Source organism: Centropristis striata, chromosome 3, assembly GCF_030273125.1.
Source record: "Centropristis striata isolate RG_2023a ecotype Rhode Island chromosome 3, C.striata_1.0, whole genome shotgun sequence".
NCBI classification, from domain to species: Eukaryota; Metazoa; Chordata; class Actinopteri; order Perciformes; family Serranidae; genus Centropristis; species Centropristis striata.
The window spans coordinates 7,123,967-7,140,010 of NC_081519.1; the positions used below are offsets into that span (position 1 = coordinate 7,123,967).

At 36.3% G+C, this 16,044-nt stretch overlaps 2 protein-coding genes and 1 long non-coding RNA gene across 3 annotated transcripts in view; all 3 read right to left on the bottom strand.

Annotated features, from left to right (window-relative positions):
• LOC131969172 (uncharacterized) overlaps nt 1-16,044 on the bottom strand; it is a 47,929-nt gene that overhangs the window by 22,582 nt on the left and 9,303 nt on the right. The gene's annotated exons all lie outside the window — the stretch shown is intronic.
• Nucleotides 5,256-6,042, bottom strand: LOC131968353 (uncharacterized). Its single transcript, XR_009394037.1, has 3 exons — nt 5,908-6,042; nt 5,711-5,803; nt 5,256-5,482 (listed from the first exon to the last, which is right to left on the bottom strand). It is a non-coding gene; the product is annotated as an uncharacterized LOC131968353 (long non-coding RNA).
• On the bottom strand, nt 9,516-12,507 carry LOC131968347 (uncharacterized). The gene is made up of 7 exons (XM_059329180.1): nt 11,905-12,507; nt 11,528-11,554; nt 11,277-11,299; nt 11,018-11,198; nt 10,516-10,812; nt 9,902-10,213; nt 9,516-9,684 (listed from the first exon to the last, which is right to left on the bottom strand). Exons 1-7 carry the CDS (start codon nt 11,936-11,938, stop codon nt 9,572-9,574), a joined length of 987 nt encoding a protein of 328 aa, XP_059185163.1. The 5' UTR covers nt 11,939-12,507; the 3' UTR covers nt 9,516-9,571.

Genomic DNA, 16,044 nt, shown 5'->3' on the forward strand with positions numbered 1-16,044 from the left:
TACTTCTCTATCTTTAACAGTTATTCAAAAGCCCAGTTGGAAAACAGCTAAAAAAAAACTCTCTAACAGGTCTCAAAAATCTTCAAGCAGGAGTCCAAGATGTTGTGACAACACTTTATTATCGATAAAAAGTGGAGAGAACAAATATAATACACACAAGGTGCATTCCATAAGCTCTCTAACTCGAAATGAAACTTACATGAGGTTTTATAGAGAATTCACACACATATGTCCATCCTATCATAAATATTCATTATGACCTTTCCACCAATAAAATTTGTTGATTCTTTAGATTTCTCCTCCTAGGGGCTGCTCCAAACGTCATTTAATTTATGATTTATTCAGTTAATATCCGCCCCCTAGGTGCAGGTGGCATTACCTCATCTCCTGGCAGTGAGACACCAATATGTTTAGGGGTTGAAAATACTCAACACAAGTGGCATTACCTTATCACTATGATTTTGAGTCATTAGTAGGTTCCCACAGAGCCTTTCTATGTTTTTATGCACTATGATTTTGAGTCATTAGTAGGTTCCCACAGAGCCTTTCTATGTTTTTATTTCTCACTCATCCTCTTCCACTTGTTTTGATCACTGTTGGTCATGCACAGAGCCTTTTTTTTTATTTTTATTTCTCACTCATTATCTGCTACTTGTTTTTAGCACTGTTAATGCTGCTTCTTGCCCAGCTGGGTAACCACTTATCAGCTCTCCGGGACAAGCACGCTAATAAGCATCTCTGGCGAAAGATCACAGGTGTTTTTTCTGGCACAAACTTAACATTCTTATCTAGGCCTTATTTTACTTCTCCTGTCTTCCAGTACTTCTCCACATCTTAGTTAAATCTTTGCAGCATTTTGATTATACATATAACATCATATAGATCACTCAGGTTTACATTATTTAATCACAATTTGTCATACAGATAGCTACGCAGTCCCTCGAGAGAGCTTCATAAAGAGATACTAGCTAGCTCCCACCACATTATTTACTCTACAGTATCATTAAAGACTGTGTCTTCTGCAGGAAAATGCCATGGAGTGTGGTTCAGCAACACGCCTCTCCAGCCCTCTGACAGCAGCTCTGCTCCCTCTGATAGCAGCGACCGTCAGCAGGTGACCGTCGGCAGCACAGTTGGACATAAGTCGGGACTAAATCCACAAGAAGATGCTTATAAACACATAGAGAACATTGCCAATCAGAAATGAAACTGCTCATACCTCTGCAACAGGCAGCACTCTGATAAAGAAAAAAAATCTGTAGCACTGAGACTCACATTCATTAATGCAGAAAACATAGGCGATGTGGTGCAGCAAAAAAAAATGAGAGTAAAGGGAGAGCTTTGCTCAGATCACGCCACTGACAGTTTGCCATATTGTCCTGAATGTGTGCTGAAATTAAATAAGAGAAATAAAAAGTAAGTAAGTCAGGAGTGAGAACAAGATATTTCTTGTCAAAGTATAAAACAAGTCCTTTGTGCAAAGGATGAAAGTAAGATATCAAATATGTTTTTTTGTTTTGTGGGGAAAAAAATGAAGGCTAATGTAAAAGTATGTGGAATGTAAAATGCACTTTTGTCACGTGAAAAAAAAAAAAGAGAGGTTTATATTTTTGGCAGTTAATTGCTAAAAACAGTTAACAGTGCCATCATAGTTTTCTTTCTTCAAATATTTTATTTTGTAATTTATTTATTTTTTCGTGTCTGTAATTATATGGATTATGTAAAGAAAAAAAGCTGAGAGACAACAGAGAATTAGAAGTTGCTTTATTCTGCCAGTTTCTTCTTGTTTTAAAGCAGAAGACATTTCAGACGACATAAAAATGCATGAAGAAGAAGAAAAGGAGAAGAAGAAGATCACAGAACGTTACATTGATATATCCCGCCATTATTTGTCAAGGTGACCACATACTCTTAACCTCATGTTTGAGAAAGCTGATGAATAAATACAAAGAAATATTTTCCTTCCTTCATTTATCCTCTGAGTTTTTTGTCAAGTGTGTGTGTACTTGTTCTTGTACTTCCTACATAGTGAGGACCAGAACAAGTGTTTAACCACCAGAGTGAGGACACTTTGAGAAGTGAGGATATTTTGCTTGGTCGTAACTTATTCAGAGGCCTGTTTGATGGGATGAAGGTTAGTATTAGGTTTACATTTCCTTGTGATGGTTAATTAGGGTTAAGGGCTTGGGATGCATGTAGTCAATGAGTGTCCTCACAAAGACAGAAGAACAAGGAAGCGTGTGATGATGTATGTATACACAATTAAGGAAACAAAAAGAGACTAAATAAAATTCAAAGCAGGTAATATTTAGCAGGAAGTTGTAAATTATGTAATTGTATGATAATGCATATTCATATAAGTCTTAAAAAACATTTAGTTACAAAAAAAATCAAAGACTGACATTAGACAGAAAAAACACAAAAAAGCTATATTTAATGCAGTTTTGAACCCTTGCTGTGCTTTATATGTCATACACCTTTAAATTGAAAGTTGCATCTGGCTGTAAAACTTTATTAAATGTTTTGTTTAATCTTATAAATTGGTTGATCTGAGAAAAAGACATCACAATCTAACATTAGTCGTGGTTAGACCATTCAACTTTAAACACGAGGCTCACTTTACTAATAGTTCTCCAGGCTGATCTTTTTTATCGAGAGTGTAAAACAATGTCAGTTTATCTTCACTGTGCTGTACACCTAACTCATCGGGGCTGAGGCAGCTGGCTCGTCATCGATGGAGGTGTAGAAATGATACGTATCCGACTGAGAAAAGAAAGTTATTGTCACTACTTAAACTGATTGTAGCATCTATTGATATAAATTTAAAATCTATTTGATATTGTCCCTAATGTCAGACTTACATTCTCTTTTTGAGATTCCCGCCTTTTATCCTTCTCAGAACCTGCTGAACAAACAAAGTAAAATTATTGTTTTCCACAAAGTTTGCAATTTAATTAAAGTCTATATATCAAATACTACATAACTCAAAACAAATTAAGTCTTCAGTCCAGCTGATTGGATCAAATCATTGATAGTGAAGACATACAGAACTTTGTAATGATTGTGTGTATCTTGAAAAGCATTGGTCTATCAAGTTAATCTTTTAACCAAAAGAAAATAAACCAACTTTTGTTCACATGTGAAAAGGAATGTTAGACCGAACAGAGGAGGTTATATTTATCTCAGTGCAGCAGTGGTCTCACACGTGTGGTTAACTTTGAGTTTGAGATGCAGGTCTTACATGTTTGTTATAAACAAGCTGATGAGTTATACAGTAGTTTAGAGCTGTGAGCAAAGTGAACTCTGTTCAGCTGAATTAATGTAAAGCTGCATAAAAATATTTTAATTAGCCAGAATGTGTGTACAGGACACCTGTTTCACCAAACTGTGTTCAGACAAAGTACTGAAGCTGCTTTTGAAAACCTATATAAAGATTTTTTTTAATTTATTAGACGAACAAAATAGTTCTCACCAGTTTTTCTTCTGTTCCAGACGTTTGCAGAAACCAGCAAGATGAAGCCAATGGCTACTCCACAACCAGCCACAACTGCTATAATCATAAACATCCACTTCTCTGCTTCACAACAACAGAAGCCGTAAACAAGTCAGTTTTCCACTCAAAACATCACCAAAAAAAGCATGAATAGATTGTTTTGTTTTTCTGTTGTGTACTGATATATACAGCTATATAAGGTTTCTGAGGTTGTAAACATAATTTAATAATTTAAGTGTTAAGAGTTACATTTACTCATTTGAAGCTGTTTTCTGAGGGTTTGCAGGGTTAAAGCTGCTAACATCTGCACAATAAGAATTCTAACTTTATAAGCAGCTGCATAACGGTTTGTATCCGTTGCAGGACGGAGAGATACAAAAGATCCTTGTCTGTCTCATTTTTTAAGAGATTCTACCAGACTAACTGAATTTCTGAATTGGATAAAGTAATTTTGATTTGATTTGATTTGATTGATTGATAAAAGTAAAATGGGACATCAGGCCAGTAAATCTAAAATTCACCTCTTCAGGCGAATGGTAAAGGCGAATGTTTTTTCTGGAGCTAATGACAGAAGAAGCCAAGGAATCAGCCGTCTGGTTTCCTTCTGATCTCTGTTAAGAGTTAAACATGCACTGTACCCATCTCACTCAAAGACGAAGTTGAAGTGGAAGCAGGTATTTCACTTATCCCAGAAACTGGAGTTTAGTTGTGTGGCATTAAAGGGTGCTGGTGAAACTTCAACTATATACTGCACAGTATTCCTCAAGTTTGAGAGCAAGGCCATTGTTATTTAATAATCGCTAATAAATAAAACAATATGTAAAGGAGAAAGTAAAAACTGACCTTGGCAAACAGGCAATTTAAAACATTAACCGTGAGCAAGCTTCACCTTGTATGTGCTTTGACTGAGATTCAGGAGAATCACTTTTTTTTTACATTTTCAGTGTTTCACATGTGAATATTACATAACTACAATGTGTATCAACACTTTTTAATGGGAATCATTAAATAAACATAATAAATAATCACCTGATGCTGATTTCACTGGTGTTGGAGAAGTGGAGGTGAAATCTCCAGTGTTACTCAACGTACCGACAGTCTGACCTGGTGAATCAGCAAAAATACTTTTCATAATACTGAATACACTGAAACATGTTTAACTGGTTATACAGTTTATATATTTTCAAAGTCAACACTTGTTACTTGATGTTGGTTTGATAGGAGTTACAGAAGTGGAAGAACCAGACATGCCAACAGTCAGGCCTAACAAATAAAAAGACAAAAACCTCTTTGAATTATTATTAAAGAGCTCTGTAATAATGTTCACTGCTCCCCTAGTGTATAAAGTGTCCTACCTGTGGTCGAAGCAAAGGTTGTCATTGTCGTGGTCATTCTTGACTCTTTTCCCACAATATCTGCAATAAGAGGAGGTGGATGGTGACTGATGAATGTGTAAAAATATAGAATTATGTAGACAACAACATGGGACAGCTGTATTATTGAGTATTCCTATTTTTGATATATGTTTGTAAATATGCATATATAAGTAGAGTGAATGCTTGTCTCAATTAGACTTTTTTTCAAATGACATGAAATTAAAAGGAATCATTGGATTTGTTTTATCTGATAGAGTGAAGTCATATGGTAACATGTGTATTAACTACTTCCTTGACTCACCAGTCAAGCTGTATGCATCACTACGAGGAGACAAAGACTTGGGTTCACTTTCCAAACTGTAATCACAGCTGGCATCTCTTTGTTGAACTGAACGTAGACGACTCAGCAAATCATTAATTGTGACAGTAAACTGGCAGAACGACTGTTTCTTTGAGGTTGTTTTCCTCTGGATTTTTCTTGTTTGGACTTGACGACCTTCTTCTCCAAAGTACAGGTGACATCGTGTACCACCATCAGCAGATCCAGGCACGGAGCAAGTGAAGAGAAGGTTAACACCAGGCACATGGTCAACACTCAACTGTGGCTTTTGATCTATGAGGAAGTTAAATAATAATTATTATTATTTATGATTATATTTTATTATAATGGCATTCTGGCATAAAGTACATTTTAAGGTCTGTGATTCCAATACAACATCACACACAATACGTTAAATACTAAATGTTTCACCTTGTGTGAGTTTGTAATGTCATTTTCAAAAAGTGTGATCATTCATCATCACTCAGAATAGCAAACTAAATGTTGACGTAAGAAACATACCTTTGTCAGCTGAATCATCAACCACAGGTGACATTTTAATGGGAATGAAGGTTGTTAAACCAGTGTTTTTCTCTTCATTTTGGTTTGTAACCCCTAAAACATATTCACAGCTGAAATATAACAGCACACAACTTCTTTTGTACTAATATTAAATAAGGATATGATCATATCAGTAGATTGGAGAAACAGTCACTCACTTTGTATGTTGATGGAGGATATTTCACTGTGTGGAGAAAGAGAATTTGAATCTCCAATCTTTACATTGTAGAAACATTTCACTTGAACCTCAGCAGGTGAACTCTGATATGACATCTCCAGAAGCTCAGTTCCTGTCAGTGTCTTCATACAAGAAAACATTTTCATTTGTCTTCCACTTACAGTGTAGAAATAACACTTAGACAGAGAGAGAGATGATGGAGTCTGACAGTTCAGTGTGACTGAGTCTGTCTCTGTGATCACCGCTGGACTCACTGTCAGTTTAGGTGGAAGAGATTCTGAAAATATAAGCACATGTTGGATTAAACAACTGAACTGATTTCATAAAAAAAAAAAGACAATATTCCTGACAATAAATAGGAGTGGATGCTCATTGAATATCACCTAAACCCACCGTCCATGTTAAGAGCCATTCTGCTGTCTGTGCACATTTATAACAAGTCATTAAAAAAGCAGCAATGTTCGCTCACTTTGAATGGTGATGGTGGACGTATCGCTCTCTGGAGATTGAGACCCGTGAAAGTAAGAACATTTCACTTTAACCTCAGCAGGTGAACTCTGATGTGACATCTTCAGCAGCTCACTCGCTGTCAGTGTCTTCAGACAAGAGAAAAGTCTGACAATTCCTCCACTTAAAGTGAGGAAATAACACTGAGACAAAGAGAGAGATGGTGGAGTCTGACAGTTCAGTGTGACTGAGTCTGTCTCTGTGATCACCGCTGGACTCACTGTCAGTTTAGGTGGAAGGAGAACTGAAAATATAGATGTAGAAAAACAGTATGTTATATCAACTGCTGAATAATTACATTATTTTGATAACATTCCAAATGAGTCATTGAGATTTATTGTTTGGGAAGTACAGACAAATATACGGTACCACCAAACGGTATGTAAATATTGTCAAATTAATAAATATAATAAACTTTCCCAACAGTGAAAACAGCAAAACTTGCAATAAAAAAATCAGCTCAGAGACTGACCTTGTGCATGGATCTCTTGGAAGGAATCTGTTGGAAATACAATGTGTTAACAAGTAAAATATGCATGACAATAACTCATTAATAACTTCAAGAAGAAAGACTAAAACTATACTCAGTTTAATAAGAGGTGGGAGTTAAAACAAGATACATTTTATATGGCCTGTTGGAGAAATGTATTCAGATGTTGTACTGTAATTCCACAATAGGTCCAAATAAAAAGCTCAGAGCAACAATACAGACAATAAGAACTTTATATCACCAGGCATAAAAAAAATAAAACTGAAGTTTTGTATAACATGCTGATATGAAGTGGCTGGCATTATTTAATAATGTCATATTTGTAAGTGTGGCTCAGTTGGTAGAGTGGTCGCCTGATCGGAAGGTCTGTGGTTCGATCCCTGACCATGGCAGCCTACAAGTAGTATCCTTGGGCAAGACACTGAACCCTAAATGGCTCCTGATGCTGCGTTCATCGGTGTGTGAATGAATTCCCAATGGTGGCAGGTGGCACCGTTTAGGGTAGCCTCTGCCACCAGTATGAATGTGTGTGTGAATGGGTGAATTAGCGCAATCTGTAGTGTAAAGCGCTTTGAGTGGTTGCAAAGCGTCTAGAAAAGTGCTATGTAAGTCCATTTAACCATTTTTTTCACAAAGTGTGAGCCTTAATTAGTTTGTGAGAATCTACATTAATAATGAATAAATCTTTAAGAGGTTTAACTCACAGATGAAGATGACGAGCAGTAGACGTCCAGCCATGATGAAGCTGAACACTCAGACTGTCCAGATAAAAGGTATTATTTGTGTGACTTTGGCAGACTGAAGCTCTCAGGAAAACCACAGAAAGCATCATACTTGAATAGCATTAACAGACAGAAATACAGACGTGACCTTTTTAAAGCGTATATGTTTAATTAGACACGACAGAAACCACCAAGTACATTTGTTCATCATTTCTGTGGCTTGGTTTATATACAGCAGCTCTGTTGCAGCTTGTGGTCTGTTTAAATTATATTAAGGCTTAAAGTTTTGCATAATTAATGATTAGATCAACATTCTGGAGTAAATGTAATAATGTTTATATCAATTAACATGGACAAAAAAAGCAAAGTGGAAAAAGATGCAAGAAAAACAACATTTGGATTTTAAATTGACATCGTATTGCTGGTTGCTGTCTCTCAGGAGACGCTTCTCTGAGTCCTGATGTTGTCACTCTATGGAGAGACAGAAACCGATTTGATTTAACTATTAGTGAACTGGAAATGTTTATTAAGATATATAATTAGTTTATTTAGCTTCTATCATGCTGCAAATAGGAATTTTCACAATTTTATGATTGTAACTGCACATGTAAATTCTGGACACTTAAGCAGAATGAACTTGCACCACCGAGTTTAATTACTTTCAGGAAAAGAAAAGCAGCTCACCAGTTGTTGCATTCATAGGTGACGACACTGTAGGTTTCATCAAAACCAGCCTGCAAACCAGTGACGTTGATTTTTGGTCTAAATGGAAAATATTAGGGAAGAAGCAAAGACACATTAAACATTTCAGATGAGTAAACTGTATGAGTCTCTCCGACCTGACAGTTACTATAACTCTGCTGATTTCTTCATGTCAATATCTACTTGCTGCTGCACCCAAACATGATACATCTTCTGCTTTTCATTCAAGTTTTGTCAGCTTGTTCACTTAATAAGAGTCTAGCAGGATCTTTGAATTATCTATGTTCTGTTTAATCTTAATGTTGTTGTCTGCTGAGAGTTTTCCAGCCAGAATCATCACTGCTGTCTGAAGCTTTGAGTGTAAACCAGAGCAAAGATGGAAAAGAAGACACACACTGGTGCTGATTTCTTACCTCTTTGAAACACTTTTATCTAGAAAAATGCAAAAAACAATAATCAACCCGTGAATATTGACACCAAGCAGGTCAAGGTAAAATGAAAATTCAAATACAGTTTGTTGAGGATTTTTTATTATTATTATTATTTTTACCAGTCATGCTTTGAAGCAAGAGAAGTGACAATCCAAGAAAGAGGACACCTGCAGTCACACCTGCTGCGATCATCGTTATCATCTTCTCTGCTTTAAGAGAAGAGGCCATTAACACATGTGTGCCCACAGTGTTAACAGAAAGAAATTAGACACAAGGCAACATCAAGACTAAAAACAGACAGAACGGGAGTCAGTGTAAAAACACATACTGTAGACTCTTCCCTTCTTCAGTCAGTGCTAACAAACATTTCTAGTAAAGCATCTTCACATTTTAATAAACTAATTAAAAGCAACATCTACCTGTTCTTTCATCTCCAGATGCTGGATTCATAAAAGTTGTGTCAGCAGAGGTCAAACTACCTGCAGCAGTGATGAAAGACACAAAAAAATTCAGATTAAAATAACAAATATTCCAACATTTTACTGAAAAGTCAAAGTGAATAATTGAGAATTTGAGGAATTATTTCCCCTATTTCTGGTTTCACTGATGTTTTAATTGTAGAGATAAAGCTACCAGTGTTACTTGTGGCACGCCCTGATGAATCAACAAAAGTACATAAAATCACACTTAATATATCTGAAAATTGTTACATGTTGTTACAGAAGTTGTTTGAGTGAAAGTATGGAGCTTAGTAACAGTCAGACCTGCATAAAAAATCTTTTTACTTTCAAACTAAGACATATAGTAAGAGCTCTGTGATGATGATCTGGATAATAACGTCCTACCTGTGGTCACAGGAAATGTCGGCAGACTCTCAGTCACATGTGTCTCTTTCTCCACAATGTCTACAATTTAATTTAAAACAACTGTGTGAACTTTTATGTGTGACTATTGGTCAATGACTATATTGCTCTCAAATTTAACGTTTAAAATAACAATAATTGAAATGCAAACAAAAGCATTGAGTCATTATTTGGCATTCGTATGATTTTACACAGAACTTTATTTCAGTGCAATTGCTGTAGCAGTGTAACATGTTTATAAATGTCTTCTCTCACTCACCAGTCAAGCTGTATGCATCACTACGAGGAGACAAAGAGTTGGGTTCACTTCCCAAACTGTAATCACAGCTGGCATCTCTTTGTTGAACTGAACTTAGATAACTCAGCAAATCATTAATTGTGACAGTAAACCGGCAGAACGACTGTTTCTTTGAGGTTGTTTCCTTCCAGATTTTTCTTGTTTGGACTTGAAGACTTTCTTCTCCAAAGTACAGGTTACATCGTGTACCACCATCAGCAGATCCAGGCACGGCGCAGGTGAAGAAAACACAGTAACTAAGAAAATGTTGAAGACTCATCTGTGGCTTTAGACCTATGAGAAAGTTAAATAAAAAAGTTATTAATTATAATGTGTCATTCTGGCATTAAGTACACTTTAAGAAGGGTGTGTGTGTGTGTGTGTGTGTGTGTGTGTGTGTGTGACCTGGTGCAAGTGTGACCTAGTGCAAGTTTGTAATGTCATTTTAAAAAAGTGTTATCATCCATTATCACTCAGAATAGCAAATTATATTTATCAAAAAACAATGAAGGTTGTGAAATCTGTGATTTTCTCTTTGTTTTGGTTTGTAAACTCTCAAAAACAGATTCACACCTGAAATATAACAGCACACTCACTGTGTATGTTGATGGAGGATATTTCACTGTATGGGGATGTTGAACTTAACTCTCCAATCTTGTAGAAACATCTCACTTGGACCTCAGCAGGTGAACTCTGATGTGATATCTCCAGGAGCTCAGTCGCTGTCAGTGTCTTCAGACAAGAAGACAAGAAGACTCTGACGATTCCTTCACTTACAGTGTAGAAATTACACTGAGACACAGTAACGGATGATGGAGTCTGACAGTTCAGTGTGACTGAGTCTGTCTCTGTGATCACCGCTGGACTCACTGTCAGTTTAGGTGGAAGAGATCCTGAAAATATAAGCACATGTTGGATTAAACAATTGAAAATGTAATTAAAAAACAACAACATGCATGATAATAAATAGTAGAGGATGCTTATTGATCCGACTAAATCTCCTGAAACCGAAGCACCATGTTGAGAGCCATTTTGCTGTTTGTGTTTTTACTGTAGTAAGTTATTCAAATCTATGTCCAAGCAGCAATGTTCACTCACTTCGAATGACGATGGAGGACGTATCACTCTCTGGAGATTGAGACCCGTGAAGGTAAGAACATTTCACTTTAACATCAGCAGGCAAACTCAGATATGACATCTTCAGCAGCTCACTCGCTGTCAGTGTCTTCAGACAAGAGAAGCTTCTGACAATTCCTCCACTTAAAGTGTAGAAATAACACTGAGACACAGAGAGAGATGGTGGAGTCTGACAGTTCAGTGTGACTGAGTCTGTCTCTGTGATCACCGACTGACTCACTGTCAGTTTAGGTGGAAGAAGAGCTGAAAATACAGAGGTAGACATACAGTATGTTATATCAACTGCTGAATAATTACAGCATTTTGATACTATTTCAAATCAGAAATTGAAATTTAATGTTTAGGAAGTAGACAATTATTACTGTCCCACTAAATTAATAACAGGCTATAATAAACTTTCCTGACAGTAAAAAAAAAAACCCCGCAAAAAAACAGCAAAACTTTCAATAAAAGAAAACAGCTCAGACTGACCTTGTGCATGAATCTCATGAAAGGAATCTGTTGAAAGTGTAATGTGTTAATAAGGTAATTATACATAATAATAACTCATTAGTCATTTCAAAAAGAAAGATTAAAACGGCACTCAGTGTCATTAGAGGTGGGAGTCAAGATCAAAATACATTTTATTAGTCTCAATAGAGAAATTAGTTTAGACTTTACACTGCAATTTTACAAATGAACAGCTCAGAGCAACAACACAGACGATACGAACACACTATTATTATTATTATTAGAACACCAACCATAAAAAAGGTAAAACTAAAGTTTGGTATAACATGCCGATACATAATGTCATTATATATTAATTAATGTCATGTTTCTATAAATCTATAAGAGGTTTAACTCACAGATGAGGATGATGAGCAGCAGACGTCCAGCCATGATGAAGCTGAACACTCAGACAGATAGAAGATTGTGTGTGTTACTATAACTGAAGCTCTCAGGAAAACCAAAGCGAGCATCAGACTTGAATAGCATTAAAAGAGTCCGAAATACAGACGTGGCCTTTTTAAAGCACCACGTATATGTGTTTTATTTACATACCACAGTTACCAGCAAGTACATTTGTTCACTATTTCTGTCGCTTGGTCAATAAACAGCAGCTCTGTTACAGCTTTTTCCATAGTGTGTGTGTGTTTGTGCGCGCAGATGTGAATATGATCTTGTCGATGTTTCCACATTTTCATGATATCACTATTGTGTCAAATCTTGTTTAGTAGTTGTTTGTTTTTTGATGTTTTTTCTGTGTGTGTGTTGTATGAATGTTCAGGTGAGCTGCATGTGTTAAACAGTTAATTATACAGTTAGTTTAATTAATGATTAGATGGACAAACATTCTGATGTGAAAAATGTATACATCAATTGACATTTACAAAAAAAGGCAAGTGGAAAAAGAATGTTTGGATTTTAACTTGACTTGGTGCTGGATACTGTCTTTCCGGACACACTTCTCTGAGGTGCTGCTGCTGTCACTCTATGAAGAGACAGAATCAATCAGAGAGTGGTTATTTATATCAAGGAGCTGAAATAATCTCTAATAAAACAGAGACACTGGATGTAGCAGCCACTTATTTACATTTTGCCACCATAAAGTAATGTTTAGATCACATAAAATATTATTGATTAATTAGCCAAACTGGCAAGTTCACTGAAATGTCGATTAATGTCCCTTCAGCTTTAAACTGAATACATATATAAATAAATAATAAATGCAGCTGGGTTTTACAAGTAAAATTAATATCTAAACAAACTTAGGTGAGGGTTTTTTTCTTACCAGTCCTACTTTGAAAAAAAGCAAAGTGCCAATCCAAGAAAGAGGACACCTGCAGTCACACCTGCTGCAATCATCACCGGCATCTTCACTGCAGAAAGAAAAAAGAAGAAATTAGACACAAGAAAAAAACACCAAGACTAAAAACCTCAAGTCCTGCTGGTAGGAAACAGAAATGTTCATTACACTTCATAATTTGAATATTTTCATGGATTACTCATTGGATTCACCAGTATTTATTATTATTATTATTATTATTTACCGGTAGGATAAAAACCAGAAAGCTTATCAGGAGGGTGCTGCTATAGGTAAAGTTGTGCCACAAGAACTGCCCTTAAATTAAATATCAAACATTACATACATATTAATTACCTGAACTTCGCTATGTATAAGACACACCCTGCTGTTCAAAAAACACATTGAATGAATGAATAAAACTGTTGTCTGGTATTATCTTGTCGGTCCACCAGAGGTCCCTGTAGTACCTGCCTCGCTGGATGTGAGCCGGGTCATTGCAGCTGTCTTTAACGAAGCAGCTAATCAGTCTATGGGTTCACACGTACTGTAGACTCTACCCTTCTTCAGCTAATAAATATTTCCAACAAAACATGTTCACATTTTAATGCACTAATTAAAAACAACATCTACCTGTTCTTTCATCTCCAGGTGCTGAATTCATAAGAGTTGTGTCAGCAGAGATCAAACTACCTGCAGCAGTGATGAAAGACACAAAAACATTCAGATTAAAATGACAAATATTCCAACATTTTACTGAAAAGTCAGTGTAAATTATTGAGAATTTATTAGGAATTATTTCACCTGTTTCTGGTTTCACTGATATTAGTAAAGTATAGACAGAAGTACCAGTGTCACCTGCTTTACTATGAGCCTGACCTGCCCAATAAGGAGTAGTATATGACTACATTTGAAAATAATCAATAAAAACTCTTAAAATCAGTCATTCTGAGACCTGATGAATTACTAAAAGTCAGTCCTGATAAAAAAAAAAAAAAGATAGCAAGAGCAATTTATATACTTGATGTGTAGTGGTTTTGTGGATTGTTTTTTAAATGTGGAGCATGTAAAACTGACAGTCCGCCCTGATGAATCAACAAAAGTACATTTTTGAAATATTCCTGATACTCAGAAACACTGATTGTAGTTCATTAAACACTTAATATATCTGGAATTGTTAAATGTTGTTACAGTAGCTTGAGCTGAAGTATGGAGCCTGCTAACAGTCAGACCTGCAGAAAAAAATATTTTTACTTTCAAAATAACAGCTATGGTTAGAGCTCTGTGATGATGATCTGGATTATAATGTCCTACCTGTGGCAACAGGAAATGTCATCAGACTCTCCGTTACATGTGTCTCTTCCTTCACAGTATCTACAATAAAAAAAAGGTGGATTTCAACCTGTCAACTTCATGTTCAGTGTATCAAATGAAACATATGTGTTGTATAGGTGCTTTGCTGATCTTATTCTGCTTAACAGTTAGCATGGATTCTCAGCAAACCCACACTGTAAAAAAGCAAGTATATATCACATGTATCACCTGTATTATCAACCACAGGTGGCATTTTGCTGGAATTGATGTTGTAAAATGATTGTTTACCAGTTTGTTTTGGTTTGTAAAACACATTTACACCTGAAACATATTACAGCACGCCACTTTTCTAGTATTAAGATAATAATATCAGTAGATGCAGCAAACAGTCACTCACTTTGTATGGTGATGGAGGATGTGCCACTGTGTGGAGAAGGATAATTTAACTCTCCAACCTTTGCAGTGTAGAAACACGTCACTTGGACCTCAGCAGGTGAACTCTGATGTGATATCTCCAGCAGCTCAGTCGCTGTCAGTGTCTTCAGACAAGAAAACTCTTTGATTTGTGCTCCACTTAAAGTGAAGAAATAACACTGATACACAGAAACAGCTGCTGGAGTCTGACAGTTCAGTGTGACTGAGTCTGTGTCTTTGATCACGGCTGGACTCACTGTCAGCGTAGGTGGAAGAGAGGCTGAAAATATAAGTTTAAGTTGGCTTAAATAACAGAAACTGTATTTTAAACAACTTAAATTATGTTAAAAAACAACAAAAAAAAAACAACAAAAAACACTTTGTTGTCAAGACATCATAACATTAGTCCACAGTAACAATGTTAACTCACTTCGAATGATGATGGAGGATGTGTCACTGTCAGGAGATGAAGACACGTGAAGGTAAAAACATGTCACTTTAACCTCAGCAGGTGAACTCTGACCTGTAATCTTCAGGAGCTCAGTCCCTGTCAGTGTGTTCAGACAAGAGAAGGATTTGCCAGGTCCTCCTCTTACAAAATTAAAATAACACAGAGACAAAGAGAGAGATGATGGAGTCTGACAATTCAGTGTGACTGAGTCTGTCTCTGTGATCACCGCTGGACTCACTGTCAGTGTAGGTGGAAGAAGAGCTGAAAATATAGAGACACACATTATATTTAATACTGAATATTCGTATTAAAATGATACTAGCTATAATTTTAGAAATCATTATTAGATGTAAAAATAAGGAGAAAAACATATACTATACAATACATTTACTGTCCAGTACAACCACATGATAGATTATTACAGTGACAACAGCTCAGCTAGACATGATCTGACTGACCTTGTGTTTGAATCTCATGAAAGGAATCTGTTGAAAATATAATATTAACAAAGTAATTAGACATAATAATAATAATAATAATAATAATAATAATAAGAATAATAATAACTAGAAAATTTCCTCTGGGGAAATTTTGAAAGGGCCACGGGGGCTACTGCCGGTGTGTGTACACTTTGATGAGACTCTTCAGAGGTTCGCCCAAACTATAACTCTGACAGCTTTACCAGAGGATTGTGAGTGAGAAGACAAATTTTCCTACATTTCTATGTATAAATTATTTCTGTAGAGTGGAATTTGCGGCCTGGAGCGCAGTTTTCAAATTTATTTTTTGACAGTTTTTTCTCTCCCTCTACACTCTGGCGATGATGTCACACACTGTGACACGAACATTCCGAACACCCCACAGCGCTGAAGATCTCTCCGCACCTGAGCTGCCCCAGCACCAGAGACCAGCTCATGTGAACCCCCCCCCCCCCAACCACCCCAATCCAAATGGCAAGGAGAGAGAGGATTAAATGGCCAAAGATGGCAGACAACAATGCTTGGATGCAGCTGGATGACGACC